Source organism: Capsicum annuum, chromosome 10 (genome assembly GCF_002878395.1).
Source record: "Capsicum annuum cultivar UCD-10X-F1 chromosome 10, UCD10Xv1.1, whole genome shotgun sequence".
Classification (NCBI taxonomy): domain Eukaryota; kingdom Viridiplantae; phylum Streptophyta; class Magnoliopsida; order Solanales; family Solanaceae; genus Capsicum; species Capsicum annuum.
The window spans coordinates 120,117,481-120,133,812 of record NC_061120.1 but is presented as its reverse complement, the minus strand read 5'-3'; the positions used below and the strand labels follow the sequence as shown (position 1 = coordinate 120,133,812).

At 37.5% G+C, this 16,332-nt stretch overlaps 2 protein-coding genes across 4 annotated transcripts; one reads left to right on the top strand and one right to left on the bottom strand.

Annotated features, from left to right (window-relative positions):
• Positions 1-4,233: 4,233 nt before the first annotated feature.
• On the top strand, positions 4,234-9,811 carry LOC107844361. Its single transcript, XM_047397706.1, has 3 exons — positions 4,234-4,409; positions 8,788-9,024; positions 9,493-9,811. The coding sequence occupies exons 1-3, from the start codon at positions 4,234-4,236 to the stop codon at positions 9,809-9,811; spliced, it is 732 nt and encodes a 243-aa protein (XP_047253662.1).
• Positions 9,812-10,891: 1,080 nt separating this feature from the next.
• On the bottom strand, positions 10,892-15,482 carry LOC107845798 (tubby-like F-box protein 10). Of its 3 annotated transcripts, none has more exons than XM_016690283.2 (5): positions 14,600-15,482; positions 13,497-14,050; positions 13,188-13,275; positions 12,699-12,831; positions 10,892-11,812 (listed from the first exon to the last, which is right to left on the bottom strand). In XM_016690283.2, exons 2-5 carry the CDS (start codon positions 13,842-13,844, stop codon positions 11,101-11,103), a joined length of 1,281 nt encoding a protein of 426 aa, XP_016545769.2. In that variant the 5' UTR covers positions 13,845-14,050; positions 14,600-15,482; the 3' UTR covers positions 10,892-11,100. The 3 variants fall into 3 exon arrangements, with proteins under 3 accessions (XP_016545769.2, XP_016545770.2, XP_047254078.1); XM_016690284.2 differs by having other exon boundaries at positions 15,278-15,394; XM_047398122.1 differs by having other exon boundaries at positions 15,176-15,334.
• Between the last annotated feature and the right edge of the window lie 850 nt (positions 15,483-16,332).

The following is a 16,332-nucleotide window of genomic DNA, read 5'->3' as shown; positions in this document are numbered from 1 at the left end:
AGGTACCATGATCTCCCTCCATAGGGCCATTATTTCCCTTCATTGGCCACGATCGCAATGCCTCAGTTCCACCAAGGTCAAAACTTATTTTTGACCTTTGGAACTCATTCGGACTTCAGTTTTCGCAAATGAACTATGTAACCCAACTAAATTAAATGTTCTATATGCATTGGTGAAGTTATACATTCCATCCAAAGTCATTTAGGCTACTTATAGGTCCCACACCCATATTCTTCAATTTTCAACTTTTCGACCAATGGGACGAAATGAGCTTGGGTGCATTAGGACCTGAACTAAGGGTCTATCTAGCCTAAATTAGATATTTCAGAGCTGTTGACACAACAGAATTTGTATCTGAGATCTTTATATAGATTTTTTGCTCGGTGTCCATTTGGAACTAGTGAATACTTCTAAACAGAAAATTGGCTCTAAAAAACAAACGGACCACCTGGTAACCGAACTTTCAGTTCTAACAAATCATTAATGACTTGGGGCAGTTATGGAAAATCTCTAACAGCAAAAATAAGCAAAATTAGGAAAAATAACCTGAAGGGCATTACACTACGAGTCTTGGTGATGACTCGTGGTTAGTGATCAGGAGTCGTTACGAGACCCATAGCGACTAGAGTTATTTTCCTGCAAGTTTTTCATTAAGGTTAAATTGGTTTTTCCCTTCCTTTACACTATACCCACGACTTTAATACCTTCCCTTAGCCCTTTTTACTTCCAATTAACATAATCATAAACTACTTTTTTCTCTCAAATTCTCCAATCAAGAGCAAGGTTATGGTTTCTAGGTATTTGTCATCTAGGGCTCAAAGTGTGGTTTTTCCTCCATATTCTTAGTGTTTTTAGAAATGTGTCTCTTCCCCTAAACTTTTTTTTATTTTGGCATGCAATGGTTTGTTATTCCTATTGTTTTAATGTTTGTCTTTGAAATTTGGGTTGAGGGCTTTGAATGATTATTGTTTTAATGGTATTTGACATAAGTATGATCATGACCATGGAAACTTTTTGAGCATTTTTAAAGACCGCTTAAAGGAGTGCACAAGCCCAAGTGTAAAGGAGGCCCAAAGCCATCCTTTTGGTACACTTAAGGGGGTTTTTGGCACCCATTTATGGGAGGGCTCTTTTGTCATTTCTCTATTTATTTGTAATGTTGTATAAATAGAACAATGTAGGTTTTATTTACTTAGTTTATCTTTTTGATTTTAAGAAAACTTCTCTTGTGGGAGAGAGGTCCAAAACCAAAATTAGGGCATAGCATAAGGGTGGATTCTCTTGGGTGCTGCAAAGCTTGATACCTTGGTGCTTGAGAGGTGGACGTCCTCTTGTGTCATTATAAAAGTCAGGTGCATGTTGAGTGTTGATACAAGTATGATCATAACAATGGAAAATTTTTGAGTATTTTTTAAGACCACTTAAAGTAGTGCACAAGCCCAAGTGTAAAGGAGGCCCAAAGCCATCCTTTTGGTACACTTAAGGGGTTGTTTGGAGCCCATTTATGGGAGGGCTCTTTTGTAATTTATATATTTATTTGCAATGTTGTATAAATATAACGATGTAGGTTTTATTTACTTAGTTTATGTTTTTTATTGTAAGAACACTCCTATTGTGAGAGAGAGCTCCAAAATTGAAATTAGGGCATAACATAAGGGTGGATTCTCCTGTGTGTTGCAAAGCTTGATACCTTGGTGCTTGAGAGATGGACTCCCTCTTGTGTCATTGTAAGATTTAGTTGTATGTTGAGTTTGGTGTTAAGGGTCCAAGAGTTACCATTCTTGGGTTCTTAAGATTACAACTTCATTATGTCTAACTATCTATCTTTGTTTCTTGTTCTATTTTCAGATTTCCCTTGTATTGTTGTAAAACCCATAGGTTCTAGTTCCTGTAGAATTTTTGTTCTTCATTGTATTGTGCTAATATAACTTGTTGGTTGGCAGTTTTGAGGTGTTAACACTCGTTGTTCTCTCTATTCTTGTTATTCATAGCGAATCCAAAAGTGGTCACCAAAATAGTCTCGGGTTTCCTCAACTTGTGGACTATTTTTGTGTATGTTTTCTTGTGTTCTTGGTCATCTTTGTATCATTTGTCATCAAATCCGAGTATGATTTCATTCCTACGAAGTCAATCTTGGATTTGTTACTTAGAAAAAAAAGAGATGAAAACTAAAAAAAAAATCCAAAAAAGTTGAAATCTGTCCATCTTATTCTTAGCCGAGATTTGTGATTATGTGTCTATATATTGGTAGTAATTTGTTTTTTTAGAGTGTTTTAAGTGTTGTTTTCTATCTCACCAACACTAAAAGTGTCCAAATCTAAGCTTGAACTTGAAGTTGTTGAAGTTGTTGATGTGAACAAGGGGTGGCCATGGTTGGTGTTGTTGTTCTAGCCTTGGCCTTGTTGTTGTGGACTTGTTGATTTATTGGGGAATTGTTGTTGGATGTTATTGATGTTGTTGTTTTGTTCTCGGAGTTCTTCACCACATTAATCATCTTGTTAAGCTTTAAATTGCAAAATAGATCTAAAAAGGTGAAAGACAAATTTGTAGTACTTGTTGGTGAAAGTCTTGTTCACATCACTTCAAAGACTTTAACAACCATTTACCAACAACTTTCCATGATTCAAGGACCCATGTTATAAGGAGGAATACAAGAAAGTCCAAGTCTTGTTTTGAATTTGAAAAAGAAGATCCTAGACTATAATTTCCTCCATTAACCAAATCCATCAAGTCCAAATTGTGAAATGGTCAAGACTTGAAATTGGCATGTAAATTTTTGACAAACCCAAGGCCAATAGTGTACTTCCACGTCATCAAATCAATTTTTACACGACCATTTTAAGCTCAAAATCTTATCTTCTAGTTTAATTTTTGTTGTTTCTTTGGTTGATTCCATTACTAACTTACAAGCTAGAACTAGATTGTAAGTTAGTTTTGTAGCCGTTCTTCGTGTTTATAATCCTTTGTGTGTCCTTTTGTTATTATTTCCTTGAGTCATTGTAGAGATTTGGTTCACCTCTCAAGAAAGGAATACAATCAAGCTTTCCACACTTGTGTTATTGAGTGAAGAAACCCGAGAGGTAAAAAAAAGAAACTAACGAGAGAGTGTGGGGACCTTTATTTTACAACTAACTCATTTATTATTTTGTAGGTATTTTTCTTAGGTACATTGCAATAGAGGAAACGACCTCCCAAACCGTGGGCAACAATGATACAAATATCCTTATAGCTTATATTGAAGGCCTCAACTGCACTTTGGAAAGAGTGCAAGTGAGTCTTGGAAAGTTAGAAACGAATATAACATCATTGAAAGGGGATGTATCTACTATGAGTGGGAGATTGGAACGAGTAGATATCCAAAGGAGCCTCCCCTCTACTCCTCAATACTATCACATGTCCTCGAGTGTACATGATCAAAATAATTTTTCTACCATCTCCCCCAAAATGTTACAACAAATGATCAATCCAACGAGACAACCACCAAATACTTCCCAAACTTGAGAGTTTGATAGACCAACCTACCCTCCACTTTACCAAGTCCAACAAGAAGCATTTGGAACCCAACTACCAACACCAAACCCAATCCCTCCACTTAACCAAATGCCTCATATTCCAATTCAAGCTTCATTAAACCAAAGAACTTATTTTCCACCCAATCCAAACCTACTTAACCCGAACTAACCAAACCGTGTGGAAGGATATGGTGGGGAAGAATGGCATAGAGGTTATGGATTCTATAGTAATTCTTACTTGAGGGAAGAAAGAATGAGGGATAGACATAGTGAGATAGGCCGAGAGGTGAGGGAAGGCCACAAAAACCGAGACTTGGGCATAAACTCTATCAAAGTTAGTCTCCCAATCTTCAAGGGTGAGAGTGCTCTCGAAGCGTATCTTTCTTGGGAGTCTTCGTGTGACAAGATATTCCAACTCAATAACCTCACTGAGGAAAAGAAGAGTTGCTATGTGCTAGCTCATTTTAAAGGGTATGCTAATACATGGTAGGAGTATGTTAAGCGGTTCGGGAATAAGGTGATCGGGGGGCAACCTCTTCCTTGGTTTTGGTTGAAGAACCTTATGCAACAAAGGTACTTTCCCGAGACTTATAGGCATGAGATCCTTGCCAAATTGTACAATTTGAGGCAAGGGAGCAAGAGTGTCATGGCTTACTACGATGAATTTCAACAATTGATGTTGAAACTTGACCACCGGGGAAAGCAAGTAATTCATGACATTATGCACTTCAAGGTTGGGTTAAACAAGGACATCTCTACTCGCATGATGCTTCACAAATTCGACACCATAGAGGTCATCTTCCAAGCGGCTTTAGAGGTGGAGAGGAAGCTCAAAGAGAACTCTTTCGTGGCTGCCCAACCCGAGATCTCCAAGGCTGTCCAAAAACAACCTCCAAGGTATGAAGGTAAATCAAATTCTACTTCCAATCCCAATAGGTTTCAATGCTTCAAGTGTCAAGGGTGGGGGCACAAGGCTAGTGAGTGTCCAAATAGGAGAAATGTGATCCTAAGGGAGGGGAAGTTATAATACCTAGGAGGGGAAGTGGTGACTGAATCGCCTAAGGTTGATGGCAAGCCTCAAAATGGAGAGCACAAAGAGGTTGGTATTCAAGTTGAAAAGGGAGTAGAAGATGCGTAGCCGTGTGAGGGGGTGTGTGAGATACCTCTCTAAAAGAGGTGAGGTCATGAATTTGTGGGAAAATTCCTCTCAAGATGGAGAGGATGATACAAGTATGATCATAAAAATGGAAAATTTTTGAGCATTTTTTAATACCACTTAAAGGAATGCACAAGCCCAAGTGTAAAGGAGGCCTAAAGCCATCCTTTTGGTACATTTAAGGGGGATTTTGGGCCCATTTACGGGAGGGCTCTTTTATCATTTATCTATTTATTTGTAATGTTGTATACATAGAACAATGTAAATTTTATTTACTTAGTTTATGTTTTTGATTATAAGATCACTACTCCTACGAGAGAGAGCTCTAAAACCGAAATTAGGGCATAGCATAAGGGTGAATTCTTTTGTGTGTTGCAAAGCTTGATACCTTGGTGCATGAGAGGTGGATGCCCTCTTGTGTCATTGTAAGAGTTAGGTGCGTGTTGATTGTGGTGTTAAGGTTTCAAGAGTTACCATTCTTGGGTTCTTAAGATTACAACTTCATTGTGTCTAACTATCTATCTTTGTTTCTTGTTTTAGTTTTGGATTTCCCTTGTATTGTTGTAAAACCCCTAGGTTCTAGTTGTTGCAGCCTTGCTGTTATTCATTGTATTGTGCTAATATTACTTGTTGGTTGGCTGTTTTGAGGTGTTAACACTCGTTGTTCTCTCTATTCTTTTTATAAGTAGCGAATCTGAGAGTGGTCACCAAAATAGTCTCGGATTTCCTCAACTTGTGGACTATTTTGGTGTATGTTTTCTTGTGTTATTGGTCATCCTTGTGTTTGTATTACTATGATTTACATGCATTTTCTTATGCTTTATTGATGGATTTTAGAACTCATTGGGTGCATAGGTAAGGATAATGGAATGGGGGTGGTGGATTCCTTCAAACTTATGAATAATGGAATGGGGGTCGTGGATTCCCCCAAATTGTATGGATTTTTGGCATTGGAAATGGTAATAAACTTAACCTACCTAAATGAAATTATCTTTGTAACATGGCTGTATACATAAATTTACCATTTTTGAAATTATTGCATTGCATAAAAGATAAATGAAATATAAATGATTTTGAAAGGCCTTAGTGGCCATGATTTGGTTTTAAATTAGAGCTTGGGGGTCGTGGATTCCCCCAAGTTGGTGGATAATTGGAATGACATGATTCTATACGCTTGCAAGCATAATGGTATGATAATGCCAACAGTGAATACCTTAATAAATGGTTCTTGGTTAAATGGATGATTTTATGTGCAAGGGTTTTAATTGGGCTTAAAGGAGGTTATGTAGCTCACCGTGAAATATGGAGGTCTTGGAGGGACCGATACTGGAAACCACGTTTGCCGGCATGGGGGTCTTCATGACCGTATGCATAGTTCACACTTGATATTTATACCTTGGATCGACATAGGGTCGTGGATTCCCTAGCCTTTCCTTGGATTTCTCTAGTTCATGCGGCTAACACACACTTGGGCCATTCCGGTAGGGGGTCAAACCCATATAGCATGTGGGTATTTTTAGGACGGTTACAGCTACACAGTCTAGGTTAATAATTTTAAACCTCATCTAAACTTTGTTCCCTATCCCAGCATCTTATTTATATATGCATATATGTATATATGTATGTATGTGAATATGTACATGTGTACGAACTTGATTTTAAAATAGCATTATTTTATTCCTATCCTGAGTTACATGCTAGTGCTCACCCCGCTAACCATCCTCATACGCTACATCCTGTCATGATATAGCATCCTAGGGGTCTTTTCTGTTGTTTTTTGTAGTGTTAGGTGGTCCAATTCGTTGGTTGGTTTGCAATGAAGTGGTGAGCTTCCATCCTCCAAAAATCTTAGTCATTCCATCAATATCTTTCCATATTTTAGAATTAAAGAGTTTGCATTAACATTATATTGTCATTGTCATTGTCGCTGTCATGGTCAGGGGCATGTCCCAACCTAGTTTGATATTCATATTGGTTTAGAGGCTTTTGTGGAATTGTGTAGATTGGATGGCGTTGTTGACTCCTAGAGCTTAAACTTGAGTTACATTAACTGTTATATCTTTATTCTCTGGTTGTCCTTCGCTTGTTATTATTCGGATTGTGTTTGGTTTGGACAGGCTATAGGGGTGGTCTTTGGCCTACGATGGACTTGAGATATCCGTCACGGCTAGGCCCGAGGGTCGAGTCGTGACAGAAACTTACAAGGATGTTGATGAGGAAATGGTCATTTCGAGCTCTCCATCACCCCATAATCTCCCAATGATAACTCTCCCAATTTTCTACACTCTCTAGGGTTGAAATTCTCTTTAGACTTGTGAAAAACGGGAGAAATCGGGTAAAGGGAAAAATTTAATGTCCTTTCAGGTGCCACTTTAGAGGTCACCTCTAAAGCGGTAAATGGATCGTTTAAGCGATCCTGCCTCAGGGACGGCCTTTGCTAAAGAGATCAAGACGATTGGCCTTCACTAAAGCGAGCAGGATGGTCCAACTTTGGCTGCTAAAACGACCTCTTGGCTGATTAAGCAGCCTCCGTTAAAGCCATCAAAGGTCTGCTTTAGCGGATGCATCAGCTGAACTTTAGAAAATTCAAAGCTTCCACCGACCCCTTGGGATTCATTGGAAATCCCATAAATGCTAACAAGTTATTCTACCCCCTCAAACTCAATATTTTAAACTTAATGATGCCATCTAAATTTTCATCGGGGATCATTTGGATGAATATGGGGCCCACACCTAAGAGCTATTTTTATTAATTTTGACCAATAGCCCGAAATAAGTTTGAAAGCCTTGGGACCCGAACCAAAAGTCCCCCATCCTAAAATTGACGTTTCAGAGATGATGCAACTATCAGAATTGGCATATGAGATTGTTAACCCAAAGTTATCACTCGATAGCCAATTTTTATCAGTGCAGACTTTAAAATAGGGAATTGGCTCTAAAAATCAAACGAACTGTCTGGTAACTGACTGTCAGCTCCATCAAGTCACAAATGACTTGGGGCAGATATAGAAAAGCTCTTAATGAAAAAATGTGTGGAAATGTAAAAAATGACTTGGAGGGTCATTACAAAAGAGTTTTTCAATATCCAAGGTATTTGCTTATTCCTATCTCTTGGCATTATTTGTCAAAGTAGTTTCCCAATTTTCTGCGGAGAGAAAGCATAGACATATATACTTGAGGTGTCTAGAGTTATCGTGTTTCAAAGTAGTGTACCACACACGTTTTGCGGTGAATGCGTCAAGACCACAATATATTTGATTAGCAAATTACCATCTAAGGTGCTTCATGGAAAGTCTCCCTATGAATTAAGCGTATGGGAAACCTGCAATTTTGGATCAGAGTATTTGGTGCTTGTGTTTTGCTGGTGTATTCCCTAAAGGAGGAATATTTGACCCTAGAGTTAGGAAAACTATTTTCCTAGACCATATGGATACTCAGAAATGCTACAAACTATATGATGTGGACTCAGGTACTCTCCTAGTTAGCAAAGAGTAACTTTCCAAGAAACAATATTTCCCTTAAAATGGACAACATGGACAATAGATGGTGCTGATAATATTTTCTCGAAGTTCCAATGCTATCATCTTAAACTAATTTTCTTCCTCTTGATTAGCACACTGAAACATTCTAGTATTAGTGAGATTCCTGTGATACGTTTGACCTCCTGAGCTCACCTCTGCAGAGCTTCCTATTGAGGTGGATACAGATCCATCTCTTATGCTCTCAGAACAAGCTCTGATTGGAACGGAACTAAGAGAGTCCACGAGAAAAAATGTCAGGATGCTCAAACAACCACTTTGGATACAAGATTATACGACCCCAAAACAAGAAAAAAAATTTTACAGGGCATTCTCTTTATACCATTACAAATTATCTCTCATATGTTGCACTTTCTCCTATATATGTCTCAAATCGGGTAGCTTTCTCAACATTTGTGGAACCATGGATCTTATAGGAGGATTCTAAGTACAAGAGATGGATAGAAACCATGTAATAGGAGAATACTGAACTAAAAGATAACAACACATGGAAGGGAGTAAAGTTACCAGCAAGAAAGGGAGCTATAGGCTCAAAATAGGTGTATAAAATGATGTACACTGTCAATGGATATGTATATAGGTACAAAGAAAGACTAGTGGAAAAGGTATACACACAGAAGAAAGCACTGGATTATCATGACACCTTCTCACCTATGGCTAAAATAGTCGCAGTGAGAATGTCATCAGTGTTGCAGCATTACAGAACTGGCCTCTCTTCCAAATGGATGTTAGTAATGCATTTTTGCAAGGTCATTTGGTTGAGGAAGTGCACATGGATATGCCCCAAGGTTTTCACAACCAGGGGGATAACAACAAGGTTTGCAGGTTACTTAAGTCATTGTATGGCTTAAAATAGGCCTCTAGACAATGGAACATAAAATTGGTTGATGCCCTGACCAAAGCACTGATGATTATTCTTGTATTTGGCTGATGAACAACTAATTGGTGAAGCAAAATGTACACTGCACAAACACGTCAAATCAAGGACTTTGGTGATTTGAAATACTTTACTGGTATAGAAGTGATAAGATCAAGCAAAGGTGTCATCCATAACCAAAGGAAGTATTCACTTGAGGTTTTATAAGAAGTGGGGCTAAGTGGTGCTAGCCTTCCCTTACACACTTAGAGTCCACTAAGAAACGAACCATCAATTAAGTTTGATGAGCAAGTAGGAAACACTGGTGATCCAATATTGTAGCATGTCACAAGTTACCAAAAACATGTGGGGACGCCAATCTACCTAACCATTAGTAGACTTGATCTTTATTTTGTTGTGCGTTCTTAGCCAATTTATGCAAAGGCCAAAGCAATCACACAAGGAAGCCGCCTTAAGAATGTTGAGATATATGAAAGGATGCCCAGGACTTGGATTATTATTTCTTGGATTTAAGACACTAGTGGCTCTGTATTGTGGCTCTGATTGGGTTGTTTGCCCAAACACAAGAAGGTCTGTGACAGGTTATGCAGTGATACTAGGAGACAGTTTGATATCTTGGAAGTCAAAAAAGCAGCACACTGTAAGTAGAAGCTATGCAAAAGGTGAATATAGGAGCATGGTTATTGCGGTAGTTGAGACTCTGTGGATTACTGGTTTGCTCCACTGAGTTGGGGATCAAGGTGACCACTCCAGTTCCTATCTATTGACAAGAAGGCAGCTATTCAATAGCAGCTAAACCTATCTATCATGAAAGAACTAAACACATTGAACTAGATTGTCATGTTGTTAGGGGAAAGCTCAAAGATTGTCTTATTCAGCCTGAGTTTGTAAGCACCAGGTCCCAACTAGCAGATATATTCACAAAAGACCTAAGGTACTGCACAACATCGGTTTTTGATCTCAAGACTAGGGGTGCTCAATGCTTTCCAAATTCCTGCCTGAGGGGAGTATTGAAATAGGAGTACTGACACATTCATAGAGAGAATGTTACAAGAGGAAGAGGTCAGTACACGATGTACCACTCCAGTTCTATTATTAGTTGTAACTGCTCTTAGTGGTAGTGAAGTCGGTTACCAGTCTATAATAGGGGCAATGCAACAGTGGATGTAACACTTGTAGATCAATAAAAATCTTCTCTGTTCTTTCTTCTCTAAGAAGTTCCCAAAATTATTGATGGTTGCTTGTAGTTCAGCTAAGCATTATTGCTAAATTCACACCAACAATGCTTAGGAAGATGGGCAACTACATGCCATCACTGGTTTGTATAACAGATGCTACCGTAAGTACTAGTACTGCTACGACTACTTTAGCTGCTCCTGTTACTACCACACTAACTGTTGTGCTTGCTGGGTCTAAAGTTTTCAAATGTGTGAATCCTTGTTCAATTAATCCCAGGTATCTTTTACAGCACAAAATAAAAATAAAGAAAACAATCTACCTACACATAAGAGGGCAAACGAAAATGCAAAATGCACTTTGTTTGTTGATATTCATATTCCTCCTCAAACCAACCAACCATGTGCCATGGGAAAAGGGATTTGCAAAATAAAGTACATGAGGTTCCAACTAAATTTATTCATTTAATTCACGATTTTGAATAATTATGTATGCAAAAGCTTACAAAGAGGATCGACTGTAAAATGAAGTAGATTTTAGATCCCCTAAGAGAAAGTCTTGTGCCCAGCCAGAGTGTCATTGGACAGCCCAGAGCACGTGTGTTTAGCATGCTGGTCGGGGAGTACCAATGTGAAGCAACATTCATTAGTGGCTTTAAATAAACGTCAAGATGCACAGCATCAGTGCCACCATTATAATCAGGTTTTATACAAGATAATAGATTTGGTACAACCCCTAATTCTACTGGGGAAAAGGAGAACAAAGTACACAATAATGTATCCAGAAAAAAGTCAATTGCGGTGAATTTCTTTTAGCATCCTAATGTAACAACTTTTCCTTCTATTCACATGCCAATTTGGTGTCAAAGCTGCTCAAGCATATAGCAAAAGCCTGAACCGCAGATAGGGGATACCTGTAATCCATAGTAAACACATCTTTCCCTATCTTGCCAAATTGCAGGATGACTTTGTCATGATCTAATTGACTTGACCGAGAAGTTGTCAGTCCCCCAGCAGCTGGCTGGTTGAACGCAATCAACTGAAAATTTTTTACTGATGCAACTGTCACCCGTCCTCGAAAATTTAGGCACCAACACTGCAGTTGTTCATGCCAACGCGGTGACTTGTTCTTTAGTACCAAGGGTTTCACCTTGCTATCATCTTCCGCATTGGATGATGCTCTAACAATATCAGAAAACCGTGAGCTACTGAAGTCAGTGGAATGATCAAGCGACTTTGAGAAAGAGATGCTTCGGAATGAATCCTCAAGGGACCTTGGGAGAAGCTCCGGTTGGCCAGGCACTGAGCCACCCACATCAAGTGCTGAGGCAGGAATCGAGTGCATGACACAGTGCATTTTCCGTGGACCCCGTGTTCCAAGAACATTTAGCTCGTATTTGATCTGGGCTATGCTGTAGCTTTCAGTTGGGACTTTAGGAGAGACTTTCTTGGAATAGAATCTGCGGCTTGTGCGTCCTGGAGGCAGGATGTTTGCAAAGGTGTATGGAGGCTGTGTGTCATATATAACGAAGTTCGTACCCAGAAAATTTGACCTGCAATGAACAGCAGTATTATATACTCAGAAAACACTTTCTCATTAGTCATAAATACTTGAGAAACATTGACTTCACGCTCTACTAAGTGCATATAAGCACTACAAAGCTGCATTAGATGAAACATAAATCGCACACGATCCTATATTAAGAGCAGTTTAGCAGACATTGCTGTATCACTCAAACCTACAGAAGTATGCTACATTTATCGTCAGATTAGGCACTAAATTTACATCTCTTTCCTTTTTCCTTACAGGGAACTTAATATTTTGTGTCTTATACGCCCTCTAAGAAATTCCTCTGTTCCTTCTTTTTTTCTGAATAATCTAGTTTACTGCCTGTCTTTTTAAATAAATAAATAAATAAATGCCCACAAGTATATTAAGCTAGCATAACTTTCCGCCTAATCTACATCAGCATCAGCCATCCTCAAATAGACTTCCTGAGGCTGAAAAGAATGGAGAGAGGATCCTGTATGGAGTACATCAGCGTCAGCCATCCTTAAAAAAGAATTCGTGAAAAGTTGCACTAGATTGAATAGAATGGAGAGAGGATTCTGTATCCTAGACCAATGATGTGTAATCCCTGACAACATGAGACTAGAGTTTGTATAAGACGAGTCTGGGATTTTATGGCATCAAGTAGACCCCTCTGGCTGGACATAACTTATTTTCTTAATGTAATAATGCATTAATTAAAGTAATCACTAATTTCAAGCCTTTTGAAATGCTTATTCTTATTATTTGACGAAAAGCTAACTTGGGAGAAACCTTTTCTCTTTGACAAAAATAAGGGGTAAAGAATGGCTTCATTTTACAATAGTATTTCGTGAAACATCTGCAAGAAAGATACAGGAAAAAGAAAACGATTAGCTCCACTGCTTTACCTTAATTTTCCAAGGTATGTGTTGCTTGATCTTGAGATGTTTTCTGCATCCATTGAGATAACATACTCCGTGCAAGTAGTCCGCCTAGTTCTCTTTGCAGAGAGAAGGAACTTTCCATTTTCAAATAGTAAAGCTACAAATGAAGCAGACGTTTTTATCAAACTCTGGAAAATTTGTACAGAACAAAGCAAAAGAATCTCAAATTGCAGCTGGAAATATAAGTGCTTACAAAATCACACATTGCAGTTCTGCCATATAAAAGTCTTAGTAACATAGGGTTTTTTTGGGTATTCTTTTCTGGTGGAGAGGAGGAAGGGAGGTTACAACTACCGAGAGAATAGCAAGAAGACATTAATGACATCATTAACCCACATGTTTCTGAAATGGTATTACCTTTTATACCTCATCTATGTTTGGAAGATGTCACAACTAACAAGGAATCAACCCCCTATGAGTCCCCACAATAGCAAAACTAAAATGAGTTCGTACCAGGACTGAGACACAAGAAAAGATGGTAAGTCAAATTAGATTTATCCCTCTTGATGAAGCATTGAATCATTCCGTCACGAGGGCCAGGCTGCAAAGAGAAATAAACAAACTCGTCAATTATCCTCCAAAATATTACTAGAAGTAAATACTCTTCTCCACCTATGTTGGTCGGACTCTCCAAAAATGTTGCCCTACCCATGTCGGATTCTACAAAATGCACTACTTTTGTAGGATCCAACACGCATCCGATGACATTTTTGAAGAGTCCGAACAACATAGTTCTCCACTATGTGAGTTGGGCTTTCTTACTTGCTTTAATGATACTGGAAAAGTAAGCTTTCCACAAACTTCAGGACTTTTAACAATTTCCTGGCACATAATCCTCCATGACCTGCAAACTGAAGCACATGCTACTACATGCTTACGGGCAGGCCATGAGTTCTCACTCTCTTCTAATCTTCTAATTACATCAAAAAGTAGTTCGGGTGGGAGACTAGCCCAACAACTGTTCTGGATGACAGGAGGCTGGTCACTTAAGTCGCGAAATGAACCATGTGATTTACCACTTTGATGACCAGAGAGCCTTACATCAAAGCTTCTCCTCGATAAGCTGCCAAAACTATCTCTTACATCTCGAACTATATTGCGGAACGACATCTAATAGCAAAACATATAGACAGATGCCCAAACACCAGAATAAATGGTACTTCTCTCTCTCTCTCTGACCTTCCTTAAAATATAAATCCTTTCCAGTTAGCAGAAGCAAACTTGTCAAAGGACACTCTCTCTCTCTCTCTCTCTCTGACCTTCCTTAAAATACGACCTTTTCCAGTTAGCAGAAGCAAACTTGTTAAAGGACACAGCTGCAAAAGAACGAAAACTAAATCATGTTTCACTAAAGAATAAGTTGCTCAGATGAAAGCAAAGAGAGAGTAAGACAAATGGCATATAAATATAAAAGAAAAGGATACCAAAGTACAGCTAATGACATGACATTTATCAGATGCAACTTTTTAAGACTCTTAAAAGTGATGCCAGTTGTCTCACTTAGTTGCAAGACAAGAACTGATGGAACACATAAAAGAGAACTGCTTTTATGATGTATCACTGTTTCAGCAATTCAAGCACATTGCGAAGAAGCCAACAAATAACCATGTGAACTTATTAACGTTTGACTACACACCACTGGCACCAAGCGGGAAAACAAACATTCTCCACCAAGGTTCTAGTTAGAAAGAATAATTCAACTACTTGTTGGGATATCATAAATTGTTCCGATTTAAACCTATGCAAGAAAAAACAATTTGATGCTAGTTGTACTATAAACATCATGTAACAATTCAATAAGCAGCTGGAACAACAGGATGAATCTAATGAAACGAGGATAGTCTTGCAAGTAACAGAAAAATTACCTTTCTTTACAGGTCGAGCTTGTAAACTCTTATTGATCCTTCACCTCTTATAATTTCTCTAGCCTAGTGATATCGAGCCTGAAAGCTATGGTCAAGCTCTTACTGGTTCATTTTCCTTTCATTTATTTTTATTGGCAAACAACTTGAGATGTTTTCCATCTATGAATCAAAAGATTAGGTATATATATTTCAGTCTACACACCATGGATTCATGTAATTTACTACTTAAACATATACTATAACCAAAATGATACAAATCTATCAAGAGGAAGCCCGATTAGGATAAACCTGTTATAAGCATATTAAAGCTCTATAACTTTTCTCTACAAAAAGCGAAAATTCCATAAAAACATAAACTTATACTACCAGCTAATATCAAAGTAAGGAACAAAACCCTCAGATGCGAAGCCTAGAGCAAAATTTTAGAAAACAGATCCAGAGAAAACCCAAGAATTGCTACCCATTTTTAATAAATACGGTAGAAATTGAAGGATCAAATATGAATACACAAATAAAGAGAGCCCAAAAGACATGATCTGAAGGTAAAAAATAAGAATCAGAATCAGAGATCTGTGCCTTAGAAAGAGAATGAGGACACACGACTATAATCAACATGCAAGTATCTTTACAAAGAGAGAAAAATAAAATCTCAAGAAGGAAAAGTGGGTCAACGTTTACATCTATCAACTTGTCTTTCGGTTTGGATGACGAGGACAAAGAAAACAAAATAAAAGCTGTATGCATACTTTGCAGTGGAGTTGTATATATTGTTTAATTGTTTAATTGCTTAATTGTTTAATGGTTCTAGGATTGAAATATTAAATTGGTCACTACGTGAGCAGAATACAGCAACTATCATGGAAAATGACAGGAAAAAAAACAAATAACACTCTTCAGATTGAAAAGTGAAACTTATATAGCAATATTTTCAAATTTGGAAGTTAAAGAAAAAAATATTTTTTTAATTAATATAAAGAAGAAAATACAAATTACTCTCCCCTTCATTTATCTTTTTTCCCCTCAAATCTTCATTATCCAATTATTGATCTTTTCTTCTTCTTTTTCACTATTTTCTTTTAAATTATTTCTCCATATTTGTCTCCTTCTTCTTCTAAAATAATACTAGTCTAAGGCTCCGTTTGGCCATGAAAATTACTTTTTCTCAAAGTTGGAGTTTGAGTTAAAGATGAAGTTGGAGTTAGAGTTGTGTTTGATCATGAATATAAATTAAAGTTGTTTTGAAATTTTGTGAGAGAAATATGAGTGCAAACAAGTAAAATTTATTTTCACTTTTCCAAATAATTTTCCGAAATTGAAGTTGAAAAATTCATGGCCAAATGCAGTGTGTTTTCACTTTTTTCACTAAAGTGAAATAATTTTCCGAAAAAAAGGAAAAAAATTCTATGGTCAAACGGCTACTAAGACTTTTTTTAAATCTAACTTAAAAAAGATGATGATAATTTACATCCTCTACTTGTGATGCATGGAGGAAGATGGGATGTGATCGGTATTTTTAATCCGTAAAAATTGTACAATCGGTTTAAACGATTAAGTTGAAATCAGTTTATAAATAATAAAAGTCATATTTTAAATGATTTTCTATTTTGGGAGTTTCAATTTATTAAATTGGTATATAAGATTCTACGTACAAATGACGTATTCTTATAACTGTATATAGTGTATGAAAATAATACATAATATGATATTCATGAATTAGTTTGATAAAGTTCGTT

Coding starts and splice junctions, on each gene's coding strand:
- LOC107844361 (XM_047397706.1), top strand. CDS start 4,234: ATGCACTTCAAGGTTGGGTTAAACAAGGACATCTCTACTCGCATGATG. Junction 4,410..8,787: donor GTCCAAAAACAACCTCCAAG/GTATGAAGGTAA, acceptor ATATGTATATAG/GTACAAAGAAAGACTAGTGG. Junction 9,025..9,492: donor ACCAGGGGGATAACAACAAG/GTTTGCAGGTTA, acceptor GTGCGTTCTTAG/CCAATTTATGCAAAGGCCAA.
- LOC107845798 (XM_016690283.2), bottom strand. CDS start 13,844: ATGTCGTTCCGCAATATAGTTCGAGATGTAAGAGATAGTTTTGGCAGC. Junction 13,276..13,496: donor TTCCAGTATCATTAAAGCAA/GTAAGAAAGCCC, acceptor TTCTCTTTGCAG/CCTGGCCCTCGTGACGGAAT. Junction 12,832..13,187: donor TTTCTTGTGTCTCAGTCCTG/GTACGAACTCAT, acceptor CTTCATTTGTAG/CTTTACTATTTGAAAATGGA.